The 27,957-nt window shown below is 42.0% G+C and overlaps 1 protein-coding gene across 1 annotated transcript; it reads right to left on the bottom strand.

Moving 5' to 3' along the window:
• On the bottom strand, positions 1-27,859 carry LOC119732178 (receptor-type guanylate cyclase daf-11-like). The gene is made up of 11 exons (XM_038205599.1): positions 27,435-27,859; positions 26,733-26,782; positions 19,905-20,892; positions 18,754-18,905; positions 17,169-17,271; positions 16,037-16,236; positions 14,290-14,533; positions 13,133-13,231; positions 11,177-11,268; positions 9,590-9,952; positions 1-89 (listed from the first exon to the last, which is right to left on the bottom strand). The coding sequence occupies exons 3-10, from the start codon at positions 20,773-20,775 to the stop codon at positions 9,833-9,835; spliced, it is 1,881 nt and encodes a 626-aa protein (XP_038061527.1). The 5' UTR covers positions 20,776-20,892; positions 26,733-26,782; positions 27,435-27,859; the 3' UTR covers positions 1-89; positions 9,590-9,832.
• Positions 27,860-27,957: the final 98 nt, after the last annotated feature.

Raw genomic sequence — 27,957 nt, 5'->3', positions numbered from 1 at the left:
AAGTACACGTCGTCTCTTGGGCCGTTGTTATGGCAACCCAGATGGTTGCCATGACGATAATTGACGACAGGATTCTCATTATGTATGTGCTGAACAAAGAAAGAAGTAAACAAAACCAGATGTGCATGTGATTTTGTATACATGTAATTGCGTTTTATTGTTTAAAGTGAAATCCCTGCCAGCACCTAAACACATTAATGGATATCGTGGTGTTTTCTTTTAAGATTCATTGCAAAAGAAATACAAACTCAAATCCAATTGTAAATTCCTTTCTTTTCATCAGAAAGGTTGTGAGTTTCCAATGAGACATCGCATCAAAAATATCGATCCGCGATAAAGTAAAAGGTTTCTTACTTTGTTTATTAAATGGAACTTACCAAATCCTAATTGTAACAAAATCAATCAATCATTCAAACAAATCAATCATCCTGCGAGAAAATCCACCCCCAAATATAAATGGAAAGGAGTATAATACAAATTGTGTAATTTGTATGTTCAAAACAACTTTTCTTCCAAAATTTGTTTACACGGAGAAAGTCATTTTTACTTCAAATACAGGGTGTCTAAAAAATTTGCAGCAGTCAACCATAAATATTTGGAAAAATACTAGCGCTTTATTTTTGCAAAACTTATCTATAGAGTCTGAAGATAGTAAATACTCTACACAATGGTCTTTATCCCATCATTGTGACACCCCAGTCCAGAGATACAGCTATTTAAATGAAATGACTTGAATTCCAAGTTGGGCCGCTTGGTATCTAATGAAAGGCATTCACATACCAAGAAGGCGATGAAAGTGGCCCAAACAGATTTCGACGGTCTTTACAAGCTTTGCCGTAACTTTTAAACAAAAGCTCCAAATCACAGCGAACAAAGATCCTGTCAAGGGTAAAGAAACACTTTATCATCTCAAATGATCTCATGGTATTTTTTTTTTACCCAAAAAAATATTTAGTTCCTTTAGAAAAAAAACACATGTTGTTTGACTGCTATGTTATTTTTTTTAAGACACCCTGTGCAATACACAGACAAAATGTAGAAACTCAAACAAGCCAGGGGCAGCGGAACGCGCTTTTCTACCGGGGGGGGGGGGGGGGGGGGGAGGGGGGGCACCCAAAAGGGGCACTTGTTCAGAAAAAGGGGCACCTTCCGTCGGTGTGAAAGTGAAGGAAAAGAATATGGTCCGTTCATTTCGCTATACACCTATATGACGAGGAACAAATTATGAATACGTTGTCCATCTTGCTCTTTGTGTTTCTTTTACCTAGTTATGTAGACAGACATTTTTTTTTATCGCGAGAGGGGCACTGTTGCTTTTGATGGCCAGTTCAGTGACTATTTTTTTTTCGCGTGAAGAGCACTATTATTTTTTAGGGGCCAGTTTTCATCTTAAGAGGGGGCACAATTTTAATGTTGCGAGCGGGGCACTAATTGTGCTTTCGAGGGGCAGTTTTCCATCTCGAGAAGTTATCGCGAGAGGAGCACTATTGTTTTTGATGGCCAATTTTTCATCTCAAGAGGGGCACAATTGTATTATTGCGAGAGGGGTACTTGTGCTTTCGAAGGGTAGTTTTGCATCTCAAGAAGGTGCACAATCTTGTTAATGCGAGAGGGATACTTAAAAGTGTTTTTGAGGGGCAGTTTTGCATTACAAGAGAGGAGACAATTTTATTTGTAGCGCGATCATAATGCTTTCATGTGTGCCATTGAGGGGCATTTTTGTTTTCATCTCGAGGGGGCACGTTTACAACCGCGAGAGGGGCACTTTTGTTGGCCTGGGAAAATCTGGGGGAAAGTGCCACCCCTCTCTCTGTCCCCTCCGGTTCCGCCGTCCCTGAAATAAGCACAAACATTGCCTCCATCATAAACATAAAATCGACCTTCTAAGACGAAAATGACGTGTTGCCATAATTTTATTGAAGGGGGAAGAGGTATAATTGTTTTATCTTCTATTGCTTTCTTCTAAATACCAAGCCATTCTCTGTTTTAGCATCGACAGTCAAAAATATAATAAATGAGACAGTGCCCCTCCCCCACCAAAAAAAGGGGGGGGGGGTCTCCACTCCACACTCAAAACTTTTAAACTTTGTCCTATCGACTTCAGTGACCTAATTTTGACAAACCGAACGTGGGAAAGATACCTATTTGCTGCTGTGATCATAAATGGGTTATCTTGGGACATCGCCAAAACACAGTGCGAAAGGTTATCAGTCTCCATCTGTCCCCCAGATCAGAAGGATACTTTTTTAACCGCACCGTTTTGTACGGCAGAAGTGCAGTGAACACTGATAATTTAGATCAAACGTTTACATGGAATGAAACCAACTACGGTAAGAATAAGATAGGTGAAGTTTTTCATATTTTATCGCTGTTTTTAGTAAAAGCATTGAAAACTGGAAAGCACTCAGAGAGCGCAAACCTCCGCCAAGGCTAAACAATTCCCCGCCATATTGTCAGTAGGCCTACACCCAAAAGAAATACTCGCATATATGGTCAAGAATCCTGAACAAAAATCCTGGATCCAGACCCAGATCCGGATCACTTCCAAAATCTAATCGATTTGTACTTGTACCAAGAACCACCCCTAAAAAAATTCATGCAAATCCGTCCATAGCTTTTTTATTTATCTTGTTAACAGACAAACCAACCAACCAACAAACCAACCAACAAACCAACAAACTAGCCAAATCCGATGAAAACATAACCTCCATGGCCGAGGTAAAAACGAATTCACTAGCCATATGTGGGGAATTAACACGATGATTTTTTTTTAAACAGCTAAATAATTTCGTCCAAATTTAAGCCGCATCACTTATTTTCCTTGCTGAAAAGGTTTTAAGCATAAACATATCCACCGATTGCAAAAAAAGTGTTCTTGCCGATATGAGGAACAACAATACAACACATCTGAAGCAGCTTATTTATAATTTAACCTGTTAAAATTTCAGCAAAGTAGATAGGCCTATCCTTTTTGAGAACCTGCGAAAATGCATCTTCATCTTTTTCAACGCAAACCATAGGTCCTAGCCATCGCGAGGAAATTATGGTAACCTCTTTTCTCGAAAATGACAACATACTAGGCGCAACGATTTCACAGGATACTTGATCCTATTATTTACTTACAGTCAAGTAGGATAGTTCATGATATTTTGACAGTGTCACTTTTGAGTGTTTGCAAAATAATGTCCATTACATTTATATCAGTTCTGGCATTGTGCAGGCACAAAAACAATGTTGTCATGCATGAAAGATAAGTTACCTAGGCCTGTGATGGCGCATAACGAAAACGCAAACCAAAAATATGATGATGTCCAATTGCCAAATCTTCAAAGAACTACAAGACTTACCTTTCGAAAAATCACTGCTTTCGTAAAAATCGCAATTGCTTTCCAAATCGTCTTCTTTACCCAAGACTTGACAAACCGATTCAAACATTCACGGACAGAAAGTACGCGGATTCTGACCTTGTATCGACTCCGCTTGCTTTTATTCAGGGGGTGGCGGATAGTGACCCAGTGCGCAACAACTGACGCTGATTGGGAGCTGAGGTGCTTGAGGAGGCGTGGTTTCCATCAGATCATTACTTTGAGGGCGTGGTCTCCGCTCTGCGCATGAGCATGGTGGTTGGTTTAACGCGAGGAGGTGGATCCGCTATGTTTGAGTTTTTGACGTGTACGTGGTCTCAGGCCTCTAGGAGCATTTTTATGAACTAAAATATTATTGACTGTGTCTGTACTAAGGCTCGTCCTTAAAGCTTAAGTCCCATGCGTCGAATTGCTCATCGTACGCCAAGTTTCCGGAGCGTGCCCTGACGGCAGTTTGCCCCGTGTCTGACCCGACGGCTGGGCCCAATGACTCGCCCGCTCGACGCAACCACGGAGACAAAAAAGAAGAAAACGAAAGAAGGTTGCGTGGGCTCTCTTTGGGCGAGTTCCAGTAGGTTTTCACAAAGTTCAACATCAATTGTTTCATAAAGTTCCTCGAGCCCTAGATATCACACGGAGATTATATTTCTTTCCACAAAATGAAAATAAAGGCCCTTCTTATCGGTATTGCATTGTTCACATTGCATTGTGACAAATTGTCACTTTTTCCCTTGGGGGCGTCAGATTTGATAAAGCACAGGGCAGGAAAAAAAATGAGTAAGCAGTATCGTGGAATATTTGGGTCCATTTTGCTGGGAAACTTATGGAATATTTGGGTCCATTTTGCAGGGAAACTTGTAGTGGCCTCATAGGCCACTCACCTCATTTTTGCCTTCCTGTTTCGAAGCGGTTGGGGGGGGGGGGGCGGGGGTCCTCGCGCGGAGGGGGTGTTGTTCTACCCATTTTCCTTATAGCCGGTTAATACGCATCCGACGTCACAGCCCAAATTGCATAAAAGTTCGAAACGTCAGCACCTGTATAAACGTTTACAAACTCTCCACATTCTGTTATTGTTGTTATATAAGTTCTCCGTGGTGGAAGTTGAGTAAAATATGCTGGAGTTGGCACAGAACCGATCGTAAAGCGTCGACCCCGCTGACGTATGTTTTCAGGAGCTGTGAAGTAACTCAAGGTCTACTTCACACCGTGTGTTCGACCGCGTGTAGGCCTAACCCGTAACATGATGACGTGGGGCAGATAAAACATCGTACCACATTTTGATGTCACGAGCGAGATGGAATCATTTATGTTCGGTAATACGGCGCACATTTTTGTTTTGGCTATCCTCGTGGGTGGCATTTCTCATTCATTTCTTGCGTTTCTGACGCGCCCGTGTACCGAGCGTATCAAGTTTCTGAGATAACCCATTTTTGTTTTACACAAAGAGGCCCAACCTTTCTGAGTCACATAAAAAAACCACCTGTCTAACATTAATGTTCCTCATCAGATTTCTCTTCAAAGGAATGATGTCTTTGAACTATGGTTTGAACTGCAGACAACGAGAGAGCAATAGTGGAGGGGCTCCAATCCTGGCCAAATCTCGCTGGGCCCCCAACCCCCCGGCCCCCGTTCAGTGTTGTCTCTCATTGCGCGGTGTGTGCTCCATCAGCTGGAGAGAACAACATTGACCGGGGAGCGGGGGAGTGGGTGACCGTGGGAGGCTACGGTTATTTCCACGTGTCCCAACTATTTTGGCCGGGATTGTAGGTAGCAACTTCATATCAATTTTTATGGTAAATACATAATATTCTACAGGGTGAGTAACAAAAAAAACACGAAACCCAAATGGCACGACCAATTCCTGAATGAAGTTTTTCCTGTAGCACTTTCAAAATCTAGGATATGAACGCCAAATTCATAAGCTTTCTTTTAGTACAAGAATCATTCAAATCACTCATGTTCTTTTCAAGTTAGGGAGTTTTGAACACAAACACCATTTTCAAGTTCTGTCCACGGATCACCGTGAAAAAAAAGTAAGTGTTCTTTCAGCAAAACGATGTGTGTGAATCGATTTCGTTTTGCTGAAAGAACACTTACTTTTTTGTGATCCGTGGACAGAACTTGAAAACGGTGTTTGTGTTGAAAATTCCCTAACTTGAAAAGTACATGAGTGATTTGAATGATTCTTGAACTAAAAGAAAGCTTATTGATTGGGCTTTTATATCCTAGATTTTGAAAGTGCTGCAGGCAAAACTTCATTCGAAAATTGGTCCTGCCATTTGAGTTTCGTTTTTTATTTTTGACTCACCCTGTATATTTTCCCTTATTTTAATACGCCGACTATAAATAACACCGAGTCCAATCATGTGCCAAACTAGACTATAATGAAAAAAAGGAGATTGGTATCAAGGCTACGCCAAACTTGACAAGCGCAGATTTGGGTCAAGGTTTTAAAGACTACTGCCAGGAGAACTAATCATGTCATCCGGTTGCGTTCCGGTTTAGCTGGAAAAAGCTACCAAGGACGGAACTTTGGCACGTCTTGCGTCGGAAGTGGTTTACGATTCGCGAAGGCCAAGTTTCTCATCAGACCATAACGGTGCCAAAAAATCCATACTCGATTTTTGTCGACAGGGAAACTAAACACAGAGATAACTTAGGCCTACATCCAAATATGCTTGCCTATATATATTTCCCCCCTTAAAAAGCAATTAAAATTGAAACATCAATGAAGCACGTATTCATCGAGCATGTTCTTCCGCTCATGTGAACAAGCAAGAATGACCGAAATTGATTCATGCCATCAGAAGTTATGCATGTTTTACTGAGAGCAATTTGTTATATCTGTCAATGCTAAATGCTTTGAAGCTATCTTGAAAACACCATGTTTTATTTCAGCCTCTATGCAAGGAACTCCAGCAATGCTGCTCCGAGTTTCAGTCAATACTGAAACATTATATGAGGAATAAATCAGGTCTTTTCTGAAATGAGAATGCCGGGTTTTTCTGTCTTCCTTCGTTTTCTTTCATTGTATTAAAAGTATTCATCGATGCGAATCGGTAAATAATCAGTGCTGGACGGCTGAATTTTGTGATATTTCTATTAATAACAGAAATAACTTGGTAATATGTTATGCAAATTATGTGCAATTTTCACAGTTACTAGTCAATAACATGTACTTTATTCCTATATTATTTTATATTAAATGTAGCGAGCCACATTTCTGTTAAGTACTTTTTTTTCAACTCCGGTACTTTCTTTTTGACTCACAAAAAGTTTTATTACACCATTCATTATACAGCAGACATAATAAAAATGAACTATAGAATTACACAAAGACATCCTTGATTTAGGCATAAATACTAGTTTTTGTAAAAGTACCATAATTTCCAAAATAATTGAAACTCGGGTCATCAAAAATAAATAGATTTATTATAATGTTTAATAAATACATTTCAGTCATGAAGTGCACAAAACACGTTAAGTTCACGTTAAATAAAACATTGTGCACTCGCATCGTGGTTTCCTGATCCTCGCCGCATCAGAGAAGCCATCGAAATCTTCAAGCACGACACGGTACTCTTCAAGACATCGGCTTCTCCATCAGTGACATCTGGCGCTCCATCTTACCGCTCAGTCAAATGGGTCTTCTTTACCCAAGGACAACTCAGTTCCCCCACCCTAGTCAGCATGTGGGTCCCTTAAGGGTCCAGACCAGTGAATAATACTGCCGTAGACTCCAATGATAAATGCCCCCACTCCAGAAATTAAGGAAAAGTACTCACAACTCTCCAAGGTGTTCGAGACACACATCAAATTAAGCTTATTTCATCATCTTTCAATTTTTTTGGGGTAATCTGATGACTTTTGGGAGAAATTTCCATCCGAAGATGATCACCATTTTGAAAAACGACGCCTACACTCCATTGCAAAATAGAGCGCTTTTAGGGCTCCAATTTCATCCAAACTGCACAGAACTATAAGCTCACAGGCCTGTGCACGGCTTCCACCCATATTTTTTACAAACCCTCAAGTTCATGGCCCACAGCATGCTCAAATACTAAAGAAATTGAGGGCATGCAAATCGTGATTTGGCCGGCGTAGGCATTTCGGACCGATTTACTGGCCTGCAAACCCTATACCCTGGGCAACCTTCACCTCCACCCCCTTCCTCCACACTGATACGCCTCACCGATCTTCATGCATCCCCTAGCTCCATCATGACTCACGCCTCACTGATCAGCCAGCATCCCCGGCTCAAATGTTGCATCCTTCACTCGCTTCACTGCTTCCACTCATACTCAAAACCTCCCTTACCGTTGGCATCCATTCAGTCTCCTGACGACGGGCAGTGCATGCTGCCCGAAACGTTGAGTTTTCCCCGGTTCTTTTCAGAACCTCACAAACTCATAATTAAAAATGAGATTTAGTACATGGCGCTACCGTAAATCTTTATCTTATTGTACAATCGGGAACACCCGAGCTATCGCGAGCGCATCCGGGTCATCAACGAAAACGTGTTCGGAATACGTCGGGAATTTTCGGAAACTGGGGGAATGCTGCTCGTATTTGGTCACGTGCTGTCGGCGCCTTCGACATTCGTCACAACGCGTCATGCCTTTTCTGTGATAGGTGGACCGCATCTTGGCAATCAACCAAATCACGTGACCACGGGCGCTTGGAAGCTTGTTCAATGTAGTTTGAAACATTTAAATTATATAAAATAACTAAAACTTGATTCCAAAGATTTACATTAACAAATGCATGTGGGTGCACAATTCCTTATTATATTTGACGGTTTCAATGTAATAACTCAACACGAGAGTTTGCGAGAGTTAGCGAGAGTTTGTTCAGTCACGTGACAAAGGCGCATGCGTGTTCCTTGCACGTGTTTCTATACCATGTACATGTAGCTTACATGTACAAATAATACCAATCATGATCAACAATTAAGCGAAATCGTCAGCGTAAGACATTATCACTCCGACACACATAATCACAAGCAAATCACAATCGTTAAGTACGCCATTACGATCAAAAGTACAAGTCACTGCTACGTGGAGACGGTACGAATTATATAGGAAAGTAAAAGTGACTGTGTATTAAACACAAATGCTAACGACAGGTTTATACGTCATATTTACACTGGTAGACGTAATTACATAATTTAAATAAAATGTTGAAAGAAACACCAATTTAAACACCAAATGCAAGAAATAATCAACTTGTGAACTATTTATACATTTTTTTCCCCGCGCAAAACATCAGTTTATCGCAACGGTCTCTTGCAATACAAGGACCGCCATTGTGTTTGTTGATGTGATTTCTTCCGAGACGTTTCGCGAAAAGTTAAGTAGGGGCTCTAAAGGGCGATCTGCCGATTTTATTTTCTGTAACCGGATATAGTCACAAAGTCTAATTATTGGGGCGTGGTTTGGTTAATATTATTAAAAATAATATTATCATAGGAACCCGTATCTTGTTATTTCACCGATTGACCCCTTTTATTAAACAAATTTTCCTCAATTTTTTTTTTTTTTTATATATCGTGTTTAATCGAGTCCAACTTTTCAATGCAATACATTTCACCTCTTTACTGCTCTGAAGATTTTTTTTCAAGACTATTAAAGTCCAAAAATTACTTCACCAAGGCCGGAAGTATTTTTTAAGGCCCCTGACATAGAATACACATAGGTCCATGTTCACTCCGTTCGAGCATTTAAGGTTTCATAATCATTCCGGAGCCAGGGAAGAAGGCGGCGGAGCCGGCCCGAAGCCGTGTTTTGGAAAATGACCCTGAAAAACCAAAACAAGTACGACTGCACAATAAGCTACGTCCGTCTTGCATGAAATGATAGAATTCCTCACTTGTTCGTGATTGTCGATTGAAATAAGGATTTCCCATTTGTTGAAATTAAGTCACAATGCAAAGTAATAGTGACCTCCATAATGCAAATCTGCATCCTCACTCCTACGCCCTGGAGACTCATTAAACTGACACGGGGCCAGAGGCAGGGGTGATGCATAGTGACAGGTCGAGAAGCCCCCTAACCTCCTAAGTTTCTAGCGCACAAAATACCACGTGACTTTAACATTACCGCACATTATCTTGCCTCCGAGTAAAAAATTCTCAAAAACAACTTCACAAATTGTTACAAACAATGTTAGTTTAGTATTTAATGTATTTTGTTTGATTTTGTGGACAGTTACGACTTGGTACTTACAGTTTAACTGGACACTGGGGGTTCGTTTTGGGTCAATTTTTGGGGGACCGACCGAATGACACCAAAGTGACTTGAAGAAGCTCCGTTGCCAGAGCTTAAAGCATTTTGGGAAGGGAGTAGTCCGTGCTGTAGGCCCACTCTAGTGTAAACCATCCATGCAAAGACCTGCCCTCATCTGTGACGCCGGCTGCAAGGGGTCTGTAGGCCAACGGCGGCGCGGAGTTCCATGCCTAGTTGAGGTCGTCAACAGATCATGCCGATGTTCTGAGTGCTGGGTACGCCGATTCGTAACAACTGGTTCGCGCTGGGGCTCGTGCAGGGCTTGTATCCCATCAGCCAGTAGGTTTTCATGGTTCCCTTGCCCTGCAAAAAAAAATCAAGCCAAGCACACTTGGGGTGCGTTCGTTCAGCTCACCCGGGTCGACACGGGTAAAGGCAGACGGGTCAGCCACGACAGCCGGGCTAATCGAACGCTCAACCGGGGGCCATCATGATCCTCACGTGACGCCCTTATCCGCGGCCACGGCAACTGACGAAACCCCCGTTTCGGATTGGGTCTTAGTTGAGATTTACTGCTTTTTAGTCAATTGCAAAACTAAAAAATGTTGTGCTGAAATTATATCCTCAAAAGTCGCAATGAACCCAATATAATCCTTTCGACAACTTTTATGTCCACTTGAGATTTCCGCTATCCGGCCGCCATATTTATCCGTTTCTAAGGAATGAACAACGCATGCGTGACGTACTTCCACCAGTGACTCTGCTCCACGAGCAGGGTCAATGGTGGCTGACCCGGGTGAGCCCCGAGAATGACGCCAGAGCTAATCGAATGGCACGGGGCTCACCCGTTTCGACCCGGGTGAGCTAAACGAACGCACCCATTGGAGCAATCCACAATGGAGGGCGCCCCAAAAAGTTACCAAGGAGAGGTTTTCCTAGTCTGGTCCCCTGTCCCCTTTGTCATTCGAACTTCAAGTATGGGGACAGGTAGCTAGCGGTAAATCTTCCACACATCAGGAGGCATCCTCCTGATGTATGCAAATGATATGCATGACGTGGACAGGTCTGAATCCCACCTCCTGAATTGAAAATCACAACGGAAATGTTTGCCTCAACCAGCCTATTGCTGGGAACCAGACTGGTTTTTTTTTTGGTAGAGCATCATGGGAAAAAGAAGACATTCGGTAGACGTTGCAAGATGTCATTTACTTATAGTTCATGGACCTTATTCACGACTCACGAGGTAGCCATTTTAGTCGTGTTCCCTGAATGCATTTCATAAATTGTTAATTGTTGAATGGGATGGCGCCAGACTATTTATGCAACCTTAGTTTACTGTCATTTTTTTAATCTGGCTTAAAACATTCGGGAATGTTAAATTACAATTTTTTTTATTATTCATATTTTAAGCAGACTTGATTTATTTAGAAATGTACTTGCTTTCATGTCTCTTCGCAAGTTCCAAAAATGAAGATTTTACATCACTTTCAATTCAACATGGCCGACTCTTGAATAAGGCCCCTAACTTTGCATCAATAGTGTCATGGACAAAGTCTTTGACGTTTTTACCGACTATGCATATGTTACCTTGATGTCGATGGTACCACGAGCTTGCACCTTGAAACCCCCAAGAATGGACAGAATATTGTAACAGTCGGCGCTCGTGTGAATCTTCATCGCTGCAAAGAGAAGGATGGGGTAGCGATGTAATGAGGATTACGGGCAATGCGTTGGTAAACTATGGAAGGCCAATGGTGCAAAATAAAGATATAAATGTTTCCAAATATAATCATTGGATTGTTGAAATACAAACTAATGAACCTACAAAGGCCAAGATTCATTAAAATGCCTCTTTCTTGCATGATGAGGGTGTTAAACAGCAATTTTGGGAATTTTGTTTCGTTCAATTTCAGTCACGCATCACTGCACAATTGTCAATTTTTTTTACTCTGTGACCAAGTTCCTTGCCTTATCAAATTCAGTGCTGTGTTATGTAAGCTGTGTAAAATCCTACATGTTGTGAAAAGGGCTGCGGTTGGGATTGGAATCATTTGCCTGGCTATCAGTCATCATGGCAAGACCTCAGTTTAATGCTCAAGGGCAAATGATTCCAATCCCAAACCACATCAACCGTTTGTTGAAAACATGCCGGATTTTACACAGCTTGCATGTCACAGCGCTGAAATTGATTAAGGCAAGAACATGGTCACAGTGTCCGAAAATGTAATTGTGATCATTCGACCATTGTGCAGTGATGCATGACTGAAATTTAATGAAATCTTACAGGACTTTAGGCCAAGGATAAGGAGTATCTGCACAATTTTCAAAATTGTCTTCATGGTTTGGTATTTATTTCAAAAATAGTTAGACGGCACTTTTTGGGGGACATACTGTAGAATTTAAAGCCGCATTTCGCCATCTGCAACTCCCCTATACGAGGTCCATCATGCCTTTGTTGGCGCCAAAGCAATATCTTTCCCAACAGAAGTAAATAATCGGTGCGGCAAAAGATTTATGACCTTTTATTCAGGGGACACTGACAAGTAAATGACTCGAATTGCTTAATAGGCCTATGTTCCTCGTTCCGTCGAATGTGCTCTTTCTGCTTCTGCTTGTATACCGCACACAGCGCCCCGGACTATCTGGAAACAATGTACCTGAAACTTGAACCCATGTGTACTTCGTAGAGCAAATCAAACCAGCCACTAAATTCCTCAATTTGTTACTTTCTGGTGATTTTCATAATGGACACACCTGGGGCCAACTCTTTAACTTGACTATGTTTTCTTTCACTTTATTGCCATCAATGGCCGTTAGGCCTGCCCATCGCAGACAAACGCGGCACATTTTTTTTCCATCATTTATTATTGATACACGGGCCTACTCACTCGTGTCGCACATTTGGAGCACCGGGACTTCATTTGTTGAGGGGGCATCAATGATACTTAAAAGTAATTGGTAACTGCTATTTTGGCTTGGTTCGGCCTGCGGATATTAAACGGAAGTTGTTTACGACATGTCTTTCCGCCCCCTGGCCCTCTCTCTCTCATTTCAATCTCAATAGCTGTCTTAGCAGATCCTGGGAGGATAGCTGGCTTCGACTGGTTGTTGCAATGGATTTGTATCATAAACCACGTTTTAATGTTCAAACGAGCTGTTGAACCCAACCCAACCCAACCCAACATAACTCAATCCAACCCAACCCAACCCAACCCAACCCAACCCAACCCAACCCAACCCAACCCAACCCAAACCAAACCAACCCAGCCCAACCCAACCCAACCCAACCCAACATAACTCAACCCAACCCAACTTTACAAACCCAACCCAACCTTACAAACCCAACCCAACCCAACCCAACCCAACCCAACCCAACCCAACCCAACCCAACCCAACCCAACCCAACCCAACCCAACCCAACCCAACCCAATCCAACCTGCAACTCAACCGCACCCCAACCAAAACTCATCGCACCCCAACTATAACTCACTTTATTAAGACAACAAAAACAAGATGCGAATCCTGCTATTAAACTGAGCTTACGTTCACCATAAGATTCCATTCTTGAAGCTGTATTTACGGTGTCCCCGAACAGACAAAATCTCGGCATCTTAAAGCCCACAACTCCTGCCACACACGGCCCTTAAGTAATGAAAACAAAAAAAACTTAGAATAATAAAATTTAGTATTTTAGTACGTAAAATATATCTGATAACGAATTTGTATGGAACTTAAAATAGATTCCAAGTTGAACCCATGTCAACATAAATTACACGTAAAATTATCAAATACAAGAACACAAAGTTGACTTAAACCCGAATTGGAATAACGGCCATGTCGTACCCAACTCCGAATCCAAATTAAAGTCAGGGCCCAGTTCAAAATCACCAGTGGCGGTGTTTTTATCTGCAGCACCCATCGTCTATGATCATGATTATTCAGATAGTTTGATGTTTATTCATAAGAAAAAGCAATGACGCCACACCATTGCTATCACTCATACATGAAAGCATTTCAAAGAACGGATTTCGTCGAGCTGCCACAGTGGCCTAGTGGATAGTTGAATGAACCATGGATCGCAAGATCTGTGGTTCGAACCCATGTCCATTTTCACGATATATTTTTGTTGGTTTGGATAGGTTTAATAAGCCTCCGTCCTGATGACGTCACACTTTGTTTACGTCACTGCTTTCCTATAGCGCTCAGTGGACCGTGGGCCCCCACTGGCTCCATAGGAAAGTGCACATGTAAATAAAGTGTGACGTCATCAGTACAGAGCTTTACTGAAGGGAAAACACTACGAGAACCTAAGTGTCATCCACCCACACAGTGTGATAAACATTGATGTTAGGTTGCGTGATCTGATACACCGTGCCCTCTGGAGACATGCACACAATAGGGAACAAAAGATTGTATACGTCTCCACAGGGCAATTTCTATAGATGAATACGCCTCCACAAGGTTTTCACGAAATAGATTTACGATATGGATTTTACTCAAAAACAAGGAATTTCCAAGGTATGTTGATCCGTCGCAAATGGTAGAGTTTTAGAAAAGGGATATTAAGTCTGAATTTCAGCCAAGGAAATTAATTCTGGTTAAAATAAGAGCATTTTTAAACTGTACTTTCAAACCCGAAAACTTTAGTACACGAGAACAAAGAAATGTCTCCACAAGAGGATACAAATTTAAACGCTCACCGGTGTGCAGACCGACTCTTAGCTTGAGCCGATCGGAGGGGAGGTGGGGAATCTTGAATGCATTGCTCTTTTCCATCATCTCCAGAGCCAAGCATGCCACCTCTCCCGCGTGTCGGTTGCCGTTCCTCGTGGGAAGGCCGCTGACCACCATGTAGGCGTCCCCTATGGTCTCCACCTTGTACACGTCATAGCTCTCGACACAATCATCGAAGAGTTGGTAGAGAGAATTCAGGAAAACCACCACCTACCACGGATTTCAAACAAAATCATCGATCCATTTGACTGCTAGACACGGAATATATCTGAGAACTAAAATCAGATTTATTTAAAAAAAGAAGTCAATATGGCCCATCAGGCAGGCATTTATCTCGGGTTTCTGTCGCATGAAGCAAATGAGAATGTACGATCTGGTACACGGTACCCTGTGGAGACATGTGCGCAATAGGAAACAAAAGATTATATACGTCTCCACAGGGCAATTTCTATAGGTCAAGACAATACGTCTCCACAAGGTTATCACGAAATAGATATATGGATTTTACTCAAAAACTGGGAATTTCCAAGGTATGTTGAGCCGTCGCAAATTGAAGTATTTTATGTAAAGGATATAAGTCCGAATTTCATCCCAGGAAATTAATTCTAATTAAGATAGGAACATTTTGAAAGTAACTTTCAAACTCAAAAACTTTAAGTACACGAGAACAAAGAAATGACTCCACATGGATACACATTTCAGTATATGTGACGTGGTAAGTCAAAACCAGCCAGAATTGGGCAGAGCTTGAGATTTAAAAAAAAATGTGATGCTGCTAATGTTTCAAATGTTTTGTAAAAGTTTCAAACTAAAATTTCATCGACAGAGTATTAAAAAAAACACACAAACTTTTAGAGGGGCATGTCATTTCACAAAATGGCACTTTGTTCAAGATTTTGTTTTGAAATGACGCAAAATTAGCGTGACATGTTGGACTCTCCGATATCAAAAATTGACTAATGTTGCTTTGGTATGTCCAATTTCTAAAAAAACAAAGCGGCGTTTGAAAAAGCTGGGACTAAATTTTAATAATATTGCAATAACTAAAAATGGACTTCTTTCCCAAAAGTGCCAAATTTGGACATACCACGTCACATATTTGTATTCACTTGGATGGGATGCTAGTCCATCGCAGGTTACTCCCCAGCTAATGCCAGTACCCATTTATACTCCTGGGTGGAGAGAGGCACGTGGGTGAAGTGGCTTGCCCAAGGACACTACATACTATGGCCAGCAGCTGGATTCGATCCCCTGACACTCTGATATCGCAAGTAACCACATGTCGTAACATATCAATCAATCATAAGTCACCATAATTCATCACATGTCTTCATATGTCATCACAAGTCATCACAAACCAATCACAACAAGTCACCGAAATTCAATGCACCACATCTCTAGCCGGTGACAAGTCAATGAAAATCAGTGGCCAGTCACCGCCAGGCATCGCAAGTCAATCGCAAGTCAATCACACGTCACCACAAGCCATCACAAGTCAATTACAACTCAATCACAAGTCAATCACATTCACATGCCAATCACAAGTAGATCACAAATCAATCACAAGTAATCGCAAGTCACCGAAAGTTAATGCAATTCATCTCTAGGCGGTGACAAGTCAATGAAAAGTCAGTGGCCAGTCATCGCAAGTCATCACAAGTCATCACAAGTCAATCACAAGTCATCACATGTCAATCACAAGTTTGTTCCGACCTGCATAGGGGTGCTCTTGGCCGAGATCTCAGTGAAGTCCACAATGTCACTGAAGAGAATGCTGACTCGCTCATACGACTCAGCGCTGACGTCCTCCCCTCTCCTCAGTTGCTTGGCAACAGGCCTCGGCAACATCCGATACAGTAAGGAATCGCTCCGTTTCTTCTCCAGCTTCAACTCTACCGTCTTCTCGGTTAGTTCTTTACAAAATATCACAAGTGTTTTACTATAAGGGGGCTCATGCCATATTTTCAATGGGGAGCGCCAATAAAATCCTAAAATCATTCACACTATATTAACTAATGCACCCTTGTCACGACTATTTCTTTAGGGGGAGACCGTTCGCATGTACATCACAATCCTTCTTTTGCTAATGCAATTTGTTTTTAAGGATTTTTTTTTTTGGGGGGGGGGCGCTAGACAAAAACATTTTTTGGGGGGGGGCTTAAGTCCCCCTAGCCCCCCCCCCCCCCCCCGGTAGAACCGCGCCCGTCCGAATGTCGAGGTCAAGACGCAGTCATTTTGCATAATTAATTGCCGAATCAGCTCACATAAATTATCATAGACGCTTAGTTGCTTTCCCAAGGGTCTATTATACATAGACTATGTGTATCTGGGGACAGGAGTCAAATCGAGGACGTTAGAAAACGTGTACAAAACCTATGGGAGGTGTTGCTACAAAAAAGTTCACGTATGAACAAAAGATCGATGATAAGGAACAAAAGGAATCTTCGATTTACACCATAAACAAACGTCTATATAACCCCCGAGGACAGACACACAGTACAAAGGGAGATCAACAGATCCTTTCAGTCATCGGGAGTTGGGTCTTTTGTTCAAAACGGTCCTCTGTGGTGGGTTGGTGTGCTTAGTCTATGGGATAGTGTTACATTACAGGGACAAAGAAAAACACAAAGCATTGTCCTCGGGAGTATAGTAAACAAGAGAGTGTGCGCGTCAGCATGTATGACGCAGTCACGGACGAACCGGACAGGGCCGCATTTGCGGCCCAAAAACACACAGCGGAAAAGCATACGTGCGTCGGGGGTATATGTTTATTATGATGTCTATGTCCCTCACTTGGTTAACATAATTAGTCTACAGGAAGAAGACAAGAAATAAATGTACGTACGTGAGGCGAAGGTCTGAATGGATTGCGTTGTCTTAGAGACAAGTATGAAGATGATGGGGATGACCAAACAAACAACGCCGAATAGGGAAGCAGCCAAGGCAATCTTACAGAGAGAGAAAAAAAATAGAGTTTAATATAGTTTACTGTCTTGCCTCGAGAGAACACACTCTTCATAATTATTAATGTTTTTCTCTTCAAATTGTAAAACCAAAATTCTGCTTATTGAAAATATTTTTATTTTCAAATATTCTCATTGTCTTACTGTCGTATACTGAAACAATAATGAACCACTAAAAGCAGCAGAAACATCATGACCTTTTTACTAATAAATTCATAATTATGCACGCATGCGCATCAATGAGCCTAGCGGCAAGACGCAAAAGCGGTCCACTGAAAATGAACATGGTCCAAAATATTCGGATCATTTTCTCTTAATTTCATCAGGATGTGTCGCTCTTTTTTTAATTTAGAAAAGCCCCGAAAATCGTATAATAGGCATTACTTTCTGGCCTAAGTGGACTATTTTTAGGCACAGAATAAAACTATTACAAATGCTTTCGTCCTGTTCGCACGACAGCGAAGGAATTCAGCAGAGCTTTTTTCCGCACGAGGGAAAAAATAACGGTGGGCTTCGGGGTACCCGTTTCGGGCCGAATCGCAGTGCTGAATCGCGTCGGGCTTCACCGTGGCTGAAATTAGCCCATGATTCAGCCAGGGTGAAGCCTGGCCCGCGCGATTCTGCACCGCGATTCGGCCCGAAATTTGGTGGTAGACGGTACCCCGAAGCACACGGTTATTTTTCCCCACTCGTGCCGGAGAGCTGAAGGAGTCCTGCTGATATCCTTTGCCCTCGTGCGCTTTTAACGTTTTTTATTGTGTGCCCCCCTGGGAAAAAATACTTAGGCCAGAAAACCTTTTACGATTTTAGGGGCTTTTCTAATTTAGAAAAGCGAAAATCCTTGAGACATTGAGAGAAAATGACCCGAATATTTGGACCCCTGTTCATTTTCAATGGACCGCCATGGGCGTCGCCAGGATTATTCTGGGGGGGGGGGGGGAAGCACATTTTTCCGCCAACATTTCTTAACCTTTTTAATATTACTCTCAATATATCATTTTCCGAGCGTGGGCAGGGAAACATTTGCTCTACCCCCCCCCATCAAATTAATAGCAATATGGCTTAGCACCTCTTTTTTCTTTTTTGCCTCCTTTTCCGGGGGGGGGCAAGCGCCCCCTGCCCTCCCCCACCCCCCGCGACGCCCATGTGGACCGCTTTCGCTTCTTGCCACCAGGCCTAGGCCCATTTATGCGCATGCGTGCATAATTATGAATTTATTAGTAAAAAGGTCAAACTCCTTTCTGATCACAGTTTTGCTCATGAATATGGAAATTCGCATTAGCATTAAAAAAAACCCCAAAATGCATCCCCCAAAAACGCCCTTTAAAAGGCAGTATGAAGATTAAAGTTGAATGGACACAACGGTACATTTAAAGGATTGCATTTTTTTTTTTAAATCCATTACATTTTGCGGGGTACCCGAGGGTAAGAGTTGCCCCTTGTTTAATTGTGCAGTGTTCCCTCTACCTGTTCGTTTTTAGAAGTGATATCCAGGCTGATGCGTTCGTTGACTATTCTCTCCAAGTACAGTCCGATGTTCCTCATGACTTTCAGCTGAGCCGTGGTGTTCCCCAGCCAGTGCGTGGCTCGCAGTAGCGAGGCACTGTCGTCCAGGACCACTAGCCAGAAGAACGGGCAATACAAAGTCATTTTCATCCCGATTCGTAATTTTTATTAAGGGAATAAAATGATTTGGAGCCGGAGGTGTTAGACGCATGTTCAAGACTGGTAGGAGTCTAGCCTTTAGTCAAGGCCCGCGTGGCTATACCCGGACGTGTGGCGCCCCGGATGCTGAAACAATTTGTGCCAGAATCTGGGCCGCCACGCGTCCGGGTAGACACGCGCGCCTTGACTAAAGGCTAGTTGGAGTCTGGATGCTGATAACCCGGCCAGGGTAATTTTCAGCATCCAGACTCCAACCAGTCTTAAACATAGTGTTTAATACCGACCAAGCACAACCTTTTCGGTCAAAAAAATAGAAACCTTTCGGTAAAAAAGTCAAAACAAGTCACAATTTAACATTTCCTACGATTTTATACAACAATTTTACTCTCTGTTTTTGAAACACCCCTCTAGCTATATAATGGAGTGTCCAGCTCGCGAGTAAGACGTAAACATCTCCTTTTATGAGATTGGCGCGCACGTCGCGCGTACTGTGCGATGAGTGCGTTGTGAATTTAGGACTATGAAATACTGACTCACAGGCAGTACATGTATTGCGCGTGCCTACTTGAGGATTGTGAACGTTCAACCAATAAAACGGTAAAAGGCACCGGATTTCATAGGAGTCCAAATTTCATGTGACACTGGAAAAGTGTTTAAGACCAGCCAGCAGGTCATCCGTTTAAGACGGGCTTTTGACCAATGGGAAAGGGTAAACTGTCTTAGGTATTTAAAAAACTCTTATGGGGAATGACGCGCAGGTCACAGATCACGCAAAATCCAACCAATCAGAGCGTGAATTCTTCAAAGTATCCCAGCGTCCTGTTTGCGAAAGAACTATAAAGCATTATGTTATACTTGGTACATATTTATGCAACAGATCGGACACGAAAGGGAATAAAGATGCGCGCGATTAAGGTAAGCCGGGGGAGGGGTGATAAATGAGTCTACTGTACCTTCCGTGTGATTGTTGTATATTTCTTCAATCATCGTCTCGATTTTGCTCAGTTGTATATTTCGTGCCTCCAGACCCTGATTGTAGACGTCCCTGGTCGAAGGCACGTAGTTCAGGCAGGTGTTCAAGTGGATAACACCAAGCTCTCTGTTACGAACGAAGGCTAGGTAGTTGATGGTCTGCAAGCCCCCGAGGAGATAGAACTCTGCACCGTAGGCCGACATGGCGCCGGTGCACTCCTGGGCGCGGATGATGAACGCGTAGGCCATGACGTTCTTCCACAGGCTTTCGTGGTTTGTCTGCAAGATGTTCTCCGTCAGTATCGGCATGAAGGCCCGGTTGACGCTGGAGTAGATCCTCAGCAGCTCGAAGACTGATGTGTTGCTCTGTCGGCTCTCGGCTCTCAGCCCGTTGAGGAACGTCAGGAACTGCTGGCTGGAGGTGAAGCGGGTTTCCTCAGGCCAGTAGGGCAGATCCCGGACCGCGACGTCGGTCTCGGCGTAACTGTTGTCCAAACTGACTCGGCTGAAGTCGTCGTAGCGAGTGTAGAGCGTGGCCAGGGACTGCTCGATCTCGATGGCGTGCATGATCGAGCCCAGGGCCACCGACTGCTGGAAGAGGGAGTTGAAGTCCGCCAGTTCCTGGCGGGATGAGACGGCGTCCTTCACGTTGACGGCCGTCAGTGCGAAGAGGCAGACGGCCGGTATGAGCGGAAAGAGCAACATCTTGAACATCTGCAGGCGCTTGCCCCAGATTGAGACCGGGCTGGGGTTGCAGCGGCCCACGCTGACCTGGGCCGAGATCTGGAATGAGGAGTGGCTGTTGGGAGAATTCTGACTCCTACCGATGTCCATTCTGGACATTTTGTTCATCCAAAAGGCCAACGGAGCTCACCGGGGGTGAGGAAGGAGGGGACGCGGATCTACCCTTTGGCAGAGCACTGTCGAAGCTGTCGACCTCTTGGTGAAGGCTGCTCTCGATATTTAAACCTGCGGAAGAATCAACAGAGTTTGGAAAACAAGTTTCAAAACGCATCCTGCTAGAAACAGTCACTGTGAAAAATAGACGGGGTAGGCCCAGGAAGAGATGGGAAAATGACATCATTGTTAACGGCACCTTCTACCTGGAACACCGTAAAGCGCAAGATAGACAGGAGTGGAGAGCGAACATTCGTGCAGCCAACGTCCGTCGGGACATGGTGCAAGATCAGATTAGATTCAAGAGGACCACACACAAACACATGAAGGATGTAAAAATTAAAGGAAGTCTTGCCCAAATTTCTCAGTTTAGAGAATTACAAAATCATTCCGTAACTGAGTATAATCCATCAGTCAGTCAGTGGCTCAGACGGCCGGTCAGAGGACATAATGGTTGGCCCCGCGGGCCTAACAAAATAGACTTTCCGTAAAACAAATTTCAAACTCATTCAATGTAACAAACTCAACCAAAGACGAAAGTCCCCCCTTCCAATACTTTTTTGTCCAACTCAAAAACTACTGAGCACCTCTCGCTCAATTAACGCCTAATCAGTACAGAAATTCCTTAGCAATCCGGCCATACTCTCTATTTGGTCCAAAACAGTGATAATGTGTACGAATTTATGCAATTTATGACAAATGATACCGAAAACAGTTGCACATTAATGTATATGTGCAAGTTGTGGTTCACACTCATCTTACACGCCTACAAAAGTGCAACTTTTTTCCGGTACCATCTGTCATCAATTGCATAACTGTGTACACATTATCACTGTTGTGGGCTAAACAAGGAGTTTGGCTGGATTGCTAAGGAATTTCTGTACTGATCAGTCGTAGTTTGAGCAAGATGTGCCCGGTAGTTTTTGAGTTAGACAAAAAAGTATTGAGGGGGGACTTTCATTTTTTGGTTGAGCGTATTACCACATGAGGATATGACCACTGGTCCCTTCAAAATACATACAGGACTGTACACACGTCTATGCGGCAATATATGGTAAAACGTATCTGCAGTCTATTATTTTGCATGCCATCGATCAAAGCAGAGGTTGAAATGGTGCGCGTATGTTGGGAAAACTGCACACAACTGCCACGGTCCAAAGTTTTTCGGAGCTAGTTCTGTAATAACCTCAAAACACGAACTTCAATTTTTGCAGAAACCTCAACTTGGTTCTTTCCGAAGAGAAAAATCGTTAACAACGGGTGTACTTCGCCTCGGTCACTAGTTTGCAAACCTCCAATAGACCATTATGATGTTGCGGCCATCTTGATTTTCCCCATTCAAATCAACGTAACCAAAGCGAGGCTGGAAGGAAAAAAGTCTGGTTCCTTTTTGCACGAAAAACATTATCATTCCGTACAGTTATAAGATACAGGGAACATGACTGAAATGGTGGCAGTATGATAAAGGTCTATACCTTGGGAGCTAATATCGACTATCCACCCTCAAACCACGTCGTATACTAGCTTACAATCGAATACAGCGGCGGTTGCACAACGAACCGACGTACCCCATTTTTTGTGTTTTGAGAAAAACCGATTTAAAGTTGGTAATAATTATGTTTGTAGGCTTATTCCTTGTACTCTGTGTAAGAATTCAAGCTGTTTTCTTTTTTTTGCTAGTTATATTATAGATTGAACTTTATTGTATGCAATCCGTGTGTATCTGAGTTGCTTAGTTTTTAAAGAAATGCAGTTCTCAAGATACACGTCACTTCGTGAAACAGATTTGTATCATGTTGATCGTATATCATACAACGCGCGTTATAGTGGCCGTGTGCCAGATACGGAGATGAAAAGCTAAATTCACACTTTTCGTGTCGATGATCCTTAGTGACGTCACAGCACTATGGGAATTAGCGTGTAAAGCGGCGTATCGTAAAACGACACGTCGTGGTGAACGATTTCAGAATTCTTAGAATTAGAGATACACCGCAGAGTTATTAGTGTTTTTAGTTAATTAAAACTCAGATCGGAATAAAACTTTGTGAGGATGAGCATTTTGATGAAATAAAAAGTTTTGGACAAAAAAATCAACTTGAGATACGCCGGTTCGTGGTGTGACCGACGACATGCAAGTCCATTGTACCACCGAGTATTTTAAATGTGGGAGCGTGAATATGTAGAAGACAAATCTTCACGGAATTAAAGAAAAAAATCTCATTTTTATTGGAAATTTTCTTCGCTTGGAATCCAATGTTCAGTCAATGATATATTCTTCATATATCACCCCTGGTATTATAGTATAAAGGTTGAGTTAAAAAAAAAAGGCCAAATGTCGGGACCATTGTTTTAAAGAAGTTCTACAGGTAGCACTTTCAAAATCTAAGATATTAAAGCCCAATTCATAAGCTTTCTTTTAGTACAAGAATCATTCAAATCACTCATGTACTTTTCAAGTTACGTAATTATAAACGCAACCACTATTTTGAAGATCTGTCCATGGATCACAAGAAGGTAAGCGTCTTTCAGCAAAACGAACCACATCACACAGGGATGTGTGTGAATTGTTTTCGTTTTGCTGAAAGAACGCACACTTTTTTGTGATCCGTGGACAGAACTTTAAAACGGTGGTTGTGTTTAAAATTCCGTAACTTTAAAACTGACTGCTTGGATTGGTGTAACAAAAGAACTCCCCCGAAGTGGTCCATGGAGCGTTCTTTTTTTCTCGAGGCGTAGAGAAATGGAACGCTCCATGGATCACCGATGGAGGCTATAGTTTTACTACACCACGAGCTATAGCAGTCAATATTTGTTTTAGAACGCCTCGCCTACAAAAAAAGGTGCTTGATTTAAGAGATAAACGATTAATTTCATCAAAATTCAATTACAATGTACTTCCAAACTATCCCTTAATGAAACAGTATCAACCAAACTCTGTATCATTAATTAAAACAGCCTCTGTCTCAATTTAAAAAAAAGAAGAGAAAAACATTTATCCGCACGGAAATCTTACAGTAATTTGATATAGGAAAGCAAATAATCAATTTTCTTTCCAGTTTGGATAATTTCGGAGGAAATTGAAAGCCCTTTTCCCCTTGTAATCAAGAAAATCTCGATTTACTCTCTAAAAATAGTGAACGTTGGATGTTTTTAGCACACACACAAAGACCCGTCGTAATTAAAACTTAATGCTGAAAAAAAACCCCGGTGGTTTTATGTTATGACTATATGCCTTTATATTTATCGCTGCTGATAATGCCTTGTATTTAAGGTTAAAGAACGCGCTAAACTACGGTGCGAGTACAGGACTCTTTTTAAACTTTCCTTCCTAAGGACTTTTGTTTTTGGTAGTCAACGCCAAAACCAGCCTCATAAATGGGCCCTCGATGCCAGACTACCTCTGTGTCCCTAGCCCCACTACCACATACAGGATGATTAAAGAAACACGAAACCCAAATTTTGGGACCGTTGTTTTAGTGAAGTTCTGCATGTAGCACTTTTAAAATCTAGGATATAAAAACCCAATTCATAAGCTTTCTTTTAGTACAAGAATCATTCAAATCACTCATGTACTTTTAAAGTTAGGGAATTTTAAACAAAACCACCGTTTTAACGTTCTGTCCACGGATCACAAGAAGGTGTTCTTTCAGCAAAACGAAAACAAATCACATAGGGATGTGTGTCAATTGTGTTCGTTTTGCTGAACGAACGCACACCTTTTTTGTGATCCGTGGACAGAACTTTAAAACGGTGGTTGTGTTTAAAATTCCGTAACTTTAAAAGTACATGAATGATTCTTGTACTAAAAGAAAGCTCATGAGTTGGGCTTTTATATTCTAGATTTAGAAAGTGCTACATGCAGAACTTCACTAAAACAATAGTCCCGATATTTGGGTTTCGCTTTTTTTAATTCACCCTGTACAGCGCGTCCCCAAATACCCGCAACTGTTGCGAGGCTCTAGCGTCGCCGCAGAAACACGTACCGCCATTATTTTTACATTATTTTTAAAGCTTGGAATCTTAACATTTATCCCATGTAAGCTTGGTTTGATTTTGAAAAGGGTTTTGAAATGATTGGTGTTCATTAAGGCATATCAAACACAAACTCAACCGATTTCAAGGAAAATCAATCACGCGCATTTTTTTCTAATGTGGAGATGATTATCACGTTCATGATGTGACGATCTCGTTGCCTTCTATTTCTGTGTTTCCTTTTCTTTTCGATCCACGTAGACAACATCTTAAATTAATTCACAATTGAAGTTGTTCTTCGTTTCCAGTTCTAATTGAAATTAACGTGCATTTATGTACTATTCAAAAAAGCGCGCTTAAAGTATGACTCGAGTTCGCATCTGATGTACCGCGTCATCGATTTTCCTTGAAATCGGTTGAGTTTGTTTTCGACATGCCTTTATCATTTTAAACACGAATAATTTTAAAACTCTTTTAAAATACCAAACAAATACTCGCCAGATTCCAAGCTTTAAACTGGTATCAAAATAATGGCGGTAGCGTAGACGCTAGAGCCTCGCAAAAAAAAGTTGCGGGGAGTATTTTGGGACGCGCTGTTTAGAAAAGAGTGCTATGCACAATAAGCTCTGGCCGTCTTGAATGAAAGTCTTGCATGAAATGATACAATTACTCACTTGGTCATGATTGTCAATTGAAATAAGGATTTCCCATTTGTTGAAAGTCACAATGCAAAACAATAGTGACCTTTATAATGCAACTGCATCCTCACTCCTATACGCCCTGGACACTAATAAAAGTGACACAGGGCCAGAGGCAGGGGTGATGTACCGGTATAGCGACAGGTGTTAAGAAGCCCCCGAAGTTCGTAGCGCACAAAATACCACATGACTATCATTATTGAGACATTACCTTACAGTTTTCGTTTTGGGGTTTTTTGTTGGGGGGGGGGGGGGATTGACAGAAAACATCGAGTGACTCGTAGAAGCTCTGTTGCCAGAGCTTGAACATTTCTTTAAAAAATCCCTTTGGAAACAACACCAAGATGTCTAGTTTTCTTGAAATCTCCAGAGGAAGTTTTGAGACCATACTCCACAGAAGATTACCTCAAAGGAATTTGAAGTGAGGGTGCTAAATCTATGGGCAAAAGTAGTTTTGCAAAACTTGAAGGGTTGTCTGAGGTGCAGAAGACGAGGATGGGTCAGTTACAAGAAAGACTATTTTTTTTCAAAGCCAGTAATAGCGAATTTAAGGCATTTTTTTTGCATAGGTGGCTGTTTGGCTAGGATACAGCTTCGACTCATCTCCTTACTAATTTTGTCAAAATAAAGTTGTGAGTCGGCCTAAAGAGAATTGAAAAAAAAAACGCAAAAAAAAAACACACCCAAATGTGGGTGCACTTGGGTGTGTGTGTTTTTTTTTGCGTTTTTTTCAATTCTCTTTAGGCCGACTCATAAGCTCTGGCTATCTTACATGAAAGTCTATAAATTTGACCGGAGATTGTGCACACAAAATGTACAAGCGTGGGGCCGCGGCATCCCACGCACCGCGTCCCACGCGCCCTGATCCCACGCGAAAACCACGCTGCGCCGAAAATTGACCAAAAGAAGCACCTAAATCTCCCATAAAATATTGCGTGCTTTTTCGCGCGGTTTTATAGCGCGCTGTACACCACGTGACTATAACATTACTGCACATATCTTGCCTCCGTTTACAAAATGTTCATAAACAACTTCACGTATAATGTTACACACAATTTTGTGAAGTATTTAATTTATTTTATGTTTTATTTTTTCGTGAAAATTTAAATTTGGAATGTTTGTTTTTCGTTTTTTGGTCAATTTTTCGGGGACAAACCGACCGACCGACTGACGGACCATGAATCTTCTGCCAGAGCTTGAAAACACCACAGACAAAAGCAATAATAAACTGAGCAAACTTACCCGATTGCACGCCTACGTTTGATTCAGTCCACGCACTGCGAAGCAGGTTTCTACGAAAAGTAAGTGACACGAGTTAATGATTTTCTTTTCTTATAAAAATAAAGTCAAATTTGATACACCAATGAAGTGTATCTTAAAAGAGCATGTTCTTCCACACATCTAAAAAAACAACATAGAATGACTGAAATTTGTCCATGCTATCAAAAGTAGGCCTAATGCACGTTTTACTAAAAGAACCCCTTTTTATAGTTGTCCATGGAATTTCATTGGAAGCTATTGAGCTGAGTGAGGTTTACAGATTACACACAATCATGCACTCAAATACAAATTAAATATAAATTAAACAATCATGACTGAAACATTATTTTTTTCTGTCATACTTTGGTTTGTTTTGATGAGTTTGAGGAACAAGTCATTTATTTTTTCTCTGAAATATTAATAGCGATTTTTGGCATGTTTTCCTTTGCAAGTTCTCCATTCATCGAGGTGGGAAAACATCCATGTTTCATTTTATTTAATGGTTTCATCAGTTCGTAGAACGGTAAATGATCAGTGGTGGACAGCTGAATTGTGTGATCCATTAAAAATAGACGTAACTTCTATGCAAATAACGTGAAATTTTCACAGTATAGTCAATAAGATGTAATTTATGCTTGTGTTTTATGATGAAATTGAGGAAGTTGTATAGTTTAATACACTCACCCTGTGAATCACGAAGGCCGAAATAAGTTGCTGTTCAAGTCTGCCGAACTGCGCGGAGCGGAGCGTCGCCTCGTCCGGTCCCCCAACCAAGCAAAGTGCCGTTGTGGTACGGTCTCGCGTCCGCCGTCCAGCCAGCCGTTCGGCTTCTCCGAGCTCCGTTGCGGAAGAAAGTGCAAACTCCGCCCTCCCATGTTCATTATATTCTCTTCCGTTGCCATGGTAATCAGGAAGGTGAACTCATCATCTAAACCATCTCCCGCCCAGGATTACCATGATCACGTCAGAAGGAAAAAAAGTGTCCTAAATGAAGGCTCGTTAATTAGCACAGCGCTGCGCGTACGTGTGCAGTTGCTTGCTTTTTCGTCTTCTTTTTTAACTACGCAGGCGCAGTTCTACGGGGGGCTCCCCCCCCCCCCAACAAAAACCAATTGTCCCCCAAACAAAATTAAAATTCCATTAAAAAAATGGCAGTAGTAAATTTTCAAAGTTCACGTCATATAGTCTCACCCCCCCCAAAAAAATA

The sequence above is a fragment of the Patiria miniata genome, unplaced genomic scaffold, assembly GCF_015706575.1.
Source record: "Patiria miniata isolate m_02_andy unplaced genomic scaffold, ASM1570657v1 HiC_scaffold_24, whole genome shotgun sequence".
NCBI lineage: Eukaryota > Metazoa > Echinodermata > Asteroidea > Valvatida > Asterinidae > Patiria > Patiria miniata.
The sequence above is the reverse complement of the archived record's forward strand: the minus strand, read 5'-3'. Positions and strand labels throughout refer to the sequence as shown.